This window comes from Belonocnema kinseyi, chromosome 1 (genome assembly GCF_010883055.1).
Source record: "Belonocnema kinseyi isolate 2016_QV_RU_SX_M_011 chromosome 1, B_treatae_v1, whole genome shotgun sequence".
Lineage (NCBI taxonomy): Eukaryota > Metazoa > Arthropoda > Insecta > Hymenoptera > Cynipidae > Belonocnema > Belonocnema kinseyi.
Window position 1 is genome coordinate 100,645,982 of NC_046657.1, and position 4,478 is coordinate 100,650,459.

At 34.2% G+C, this 4,478-nt stretch overlaps 1 protein-coding gene across 1 annotated transcript; it reads right to left on the minus strand.

Annotated features, from left to right (window-relative positions):
* Window positions 1-1,814: 1,814 nt before the first annotated feature.
* Window positions 1,815-2,537, minus strand: LOC117170742 (histone H1A, sperm-like). Its single transcript, XM_033357777.1, has one exon. The coding sequence runs from the start codon at window positions 2,474-2,476 to the stop codon at window positions 1,865-1,867; it is 612 nt and encodes a 203-aa protein (XP_033213668.1). The 5' UTR covers window positions 2,477-2,537; the 3' UTR covers window positions 1,815-1,864.
* Between the last annotated feature and the right edge of the window lie 1,941 nt (window positions 2,538-4,478).

Sequence of the window (4,478 nt, forward strand, 5' to 3'; positions counted from 1 at the left end):
ATTTATTTTTATATTATTAAATCAAACGCTGATATATTTTTTTCTAATTGTATTTCATTTTTGGAAAGGATAATGTCTTTCAAGCCCGGCGCGGCGGGAGGTGTAATGACCGTGAAGGGCTAGAAACCAGTCGAACGACAAGATTTGTTAGGGCCAGTTTGACCTAGTCTTTTGACTGCCACTGGCAGTCAATGGCTGCCTTTTGGTGAGCCCTGGTCTACTCTCTAAATAGGAATCAGTGAAATTTCACTGATACAAATAGCCTCTCTACTGGAATTGTTTAAACTCTTAAATCGCCTATATTTAAACATTTTTGTATGAAAGCTTTAAAGTTTGAAAGCTTCTATTAAACAGTTGAACTAACGTCACAGTAGCTTCAATCCGCTCTTCATTCACAAGTATTGAAATTTTTTAATAAAACGCATTCCAAATCCTGGACCTGGCGCCACTCAAAAATAAATTTAAAATTCTGGAGAAGTTAATTTAAATTCATCTCATTTATTTATGTTTAAATAAAATAAAGAAATACGAATCTTCGTTATACTTTCGTTTGAAAGCGGATGCCTTGACTGGTCAACAATGTCATTTTTTGCAAATGCATCGCCGTCTGGCACGAATCGAAAACATTTTTTCGAATAGGAATTACTTATTTTTTAATAGAGAATCTAAATCTGCAATAAAAAACGTTGGTTTCAATTTTAAATTCTAAAGTTACCCCTACTCTACCGCCCCGAGAGGGTGAGTAAATTGTTGCGGATTTTGCTTTTCTCCCTCGAAAATACAGTTGTTGTAACGGATATTTTTTTGTTTGGATGCGTATTTCTAGATATTTTAATGTCACAAGATGAAAAGAACAACCTGTGCACACACGCCAGCACCTACTATCGGCGAGAAAATTCGAGTCCTCTGGTTTTGACGTTTAATAAGTATGTGAAGAAAAAATGGTAGGTTAATGAAAGAGGTATCATTTTAAAGGTGCAAATGTTGCACGTTAATGAGCCGAAAAGTAATATTCCAAGAAATTATTTGTAGCTTACACATTTCAATATCTGATGAAAAGTAAGGAAATTTGATAGCGTTTAAAAACAGCGAAATTTGAAGCATAGTTTTTTATAGAAAAAAATATGAAAAATATGAAAAAATTCATGGAGGTACATTAAAAATTTCTGAACAGATTGCCCTTGAAAAATTTGCAAAATATAAATAATTGTTCGTTTTTTGTGAATAAATATGCGAGCGCACTATACTCAGTTCTAATGAAGATATTAAAGTGATTTAAATTGTAGGTAGTTAGTTGAACTATCTGTAATAATTTACAATTTGAAGGAAGTATGTGCTTCTTGTTGTCTTCGTACAAATTGCGATATTTGAAGTCATTTTTTATATAGGAAAGCAGGTGCGAGAGCCTAGCGTGGTGCCGTTCTTTCAGGGGATCGTCCTCGCTTTTCCTCACCACAGGGAAAGGGTTTTTTGAATGCCAGAGTGAGGCTCGGAGGCACAACATTTGTACCTTTAAAATGATACCTCTTTCATTAATTAACCTACCATTTTTTCTTCACATACTGATTCAACGGCAAAGCCAGAGGACTCAAATTTTCTCGCCGGTAGTAATGTGAAGTCAATATTTGTTAAACGTACTGCAATCATGAGAATATTTATGCTTTTCTAAATTGTTAATATAATAAAAAACTAGAGAGATTAAAACCAAAAAATGTCAAAAGGCTGAAAAGAATGAATTGTGAAATAAATTAATTCATTGACTGCTTACATACCTGAAGATTAATAACAATATCATTCCTCGTAAGAAAAACGTGTTGGCCCTGAAAAGGGCCGATTGTGAAAATGTTATAATCAGGATTGAAATTTACTTCTTGGGGGTGCCCCTGCTAGTTGGAGCTTTCCTGGGTTTGGGGCTTTTGGGCTTGGAAGTTAGAGCCTTGCCAGTTTTCTTGCTGATGACAGGTTTCTTAGCAGCAGTTTTTGGTTTTGCAGCTTTTGCGGCCTTGGGAGCAATAGCTTTTTTAGTCTTAGGAGCAACAGTTTTTTTGGGACTCTTCTTGGCAGCAGAAGACTTAGATTTCGTTTTTGGTGCCTTTGGCTTTTGAGCTTTTGGCTTGCCTTCAGCAACAACTTTCGTACTTACTGGCAACTTGAAAGATCCAGCAGCTCCTGCTCCTTTGGTCTGAACCAAAGCACCACTAGCCACGGCTGATTTAAGATATTTCTTGATGAAAGGGGCCTGAGATTTAGGGTCAACCAGGTACTTGGCAGCAATAAACTTTTTAATGGCCTGCAGAGAAGATCCTTTGCGTTCCTTAAGCTCCTTGACTGCAGTCAAAACCATCTGGGATGCTGGTGGATGTGCGGCTTTGGCAATTTTAGGCTTAGCAGTCTTCGGTTTGGATGCTGCTTTTTTTGCCGGAGATTTCTTCACTGGCGAAGCAACAATAGGTACTGCAGCGACTTCTTCAACCATGATGAGAGGATTTGAGTTTCCGTAACAAAGCACGAAAGAAGGAGCGACGTTATCTCCACGGAGGCACGAGACAATATAAGAAAATAAATCATTTCCCGCTGTTTTGTGTACTTCGACAAGGTTTAGCGAGCCAATGAGATATGAGCGAAGAGGGGAGAGATGAGAGATTGATTAGCGCTATAGGAGTGGGGATTTCCCTTGGAAACAGAGGACTTACCTTGTAAACTACTGGATTTCTTGCATGTCTAAATTAAAATAAACCAGTTTTTAGAGTTAGAAGTACCTATTGTTTCAAAGAAGAAACCTTTTTTAATTATAATAGAAAGTTTTTACATTGTTCGTTGCGAATTCATCATTTTTTAGTTTAAGATTTAATGGGAAATTCGTATGTTTTGACACAAAATTTATCTTTATAGTTGATGATTCATCTAATTGGCATTCGAGTCTAACTATTAGAGTTGAAGATTCATCATTTTAGTAGAAAATTTATCAGTTTGGTTGAAAGTTAATTTCTTTTACTGAAAATTTAATTGTTCTATGTTTAGTTTCAAATTGATCTTTTCTAGTACAAAATTCAACTATTTGGATGAAAATTTGCCTTTTTTAACTGATCTTTTTTAATTAAACTTAATCTTCTTCTTATTATTATTAATTTATAATTAATAATCTATAATTATAATTATCTATAATTTTATTTGAAAATTCATCACTTTGGTTTAAAACTGACACAAACCAAGACATTGCATCTACATGATGAGAATGTAAAAATATCAAAATTTCCTTTTACTAACGCGACAAATAATCATGAAAGAGCAGTTTCAATTAATTGACACATTAAAATTTGTATTCGCCACGGTTTTTGCAATGTAACAGGAGTGTCAATTAGAATAAAACCAGGCTAAGCGGTACAACTTTCAGCGGTGAAGTAATGCGATTCATAAATTTTAATTTGTTGAATTTGAATGAATTCATGTTGTAGAGAAAATTTTTTCTTCTAATACTTTTTAAAAAATCGTCAGATAAGTAAATCAATTTACAAATTTAAAGCAACTTAGTGAAGCCCCTAAAACTTTTTTTTTAATAAAAGGAAAATTAAGGTCATCCGGTATCGGTCCACAGGTACAAATATGGAAATTCGTGAAACTAGGACTGGGAACTTTCTGAGATAGTTGACGGCTTCAACGACCTTTTTCCGGATTAACTCACTTCTCGTGGAAAGTGAGGGCCTGTTTTCTTTTCACCAGATGTCTAAGGATTAGGATGGGAATTTTTTCCAATTTTATGAGTGTAAATTTCCCTGAAATACAAGAATATCTACTGTTCGCATTGATTCCTACCTAGAATTTCTTCTTCATAATTTTCTATAATATGAAAATGTGTCACAAGGCACATTTATGAATAGTTCATCTGTAAATACCTGGAAAATTAATTTGTTTAGGTCTTTTAAAGTTTCACACAATATCAATAGTTCGGTGTCATATCCTGGCAATTCAAGAAATAATCTACCAAATTTAAAGAATTGCAAATAAGTAGAAAAAGTCTCATTATTCATATCATATTTAATTTACTGGAATTTTCACGCTATAATAACGAAACTTCTTAATAAGAATAATTTACGTTCAAATTTTTTTTAAAGACTATCATATATTTGATAAAAGTGCTATTATTCCCTTTTTGTGGCATCTTTGAGCCACTAAACAAGGAGATTGGTCGGATTGGTCAATTATTCAATCTGTCAAATGCAGTCCCGCCCAGGTAAATAACGTTCGCCATCTTTAATATGTATTATACCCATCTCTGCTCTTTTGTCGCTATGCCTCTCATTACCAGCCTCTGTCTCCGCGGCTAACACCTAATACTTAACTACTATTTACAATATTTACATGTCTCTTGCTTTTGTTTTTTAACAATCTTTATTCAATATGAACCAGGATTTGTACATAAAAAATATAATACAATAAGGTCTAAGATGAATACTGAAGAGGCACCCATTTCTCGATGA

Bases quoted from the DNA above. Each gene is read 5' to 3' on its own strand.
- LOC117170742 (XM_033357777.1), bottom strand. From the start codon at position 2,476: ATGGTTGAAGAAGTCGCTGCAGTACCTATTGTTGCTTCGCCAGTGAAG.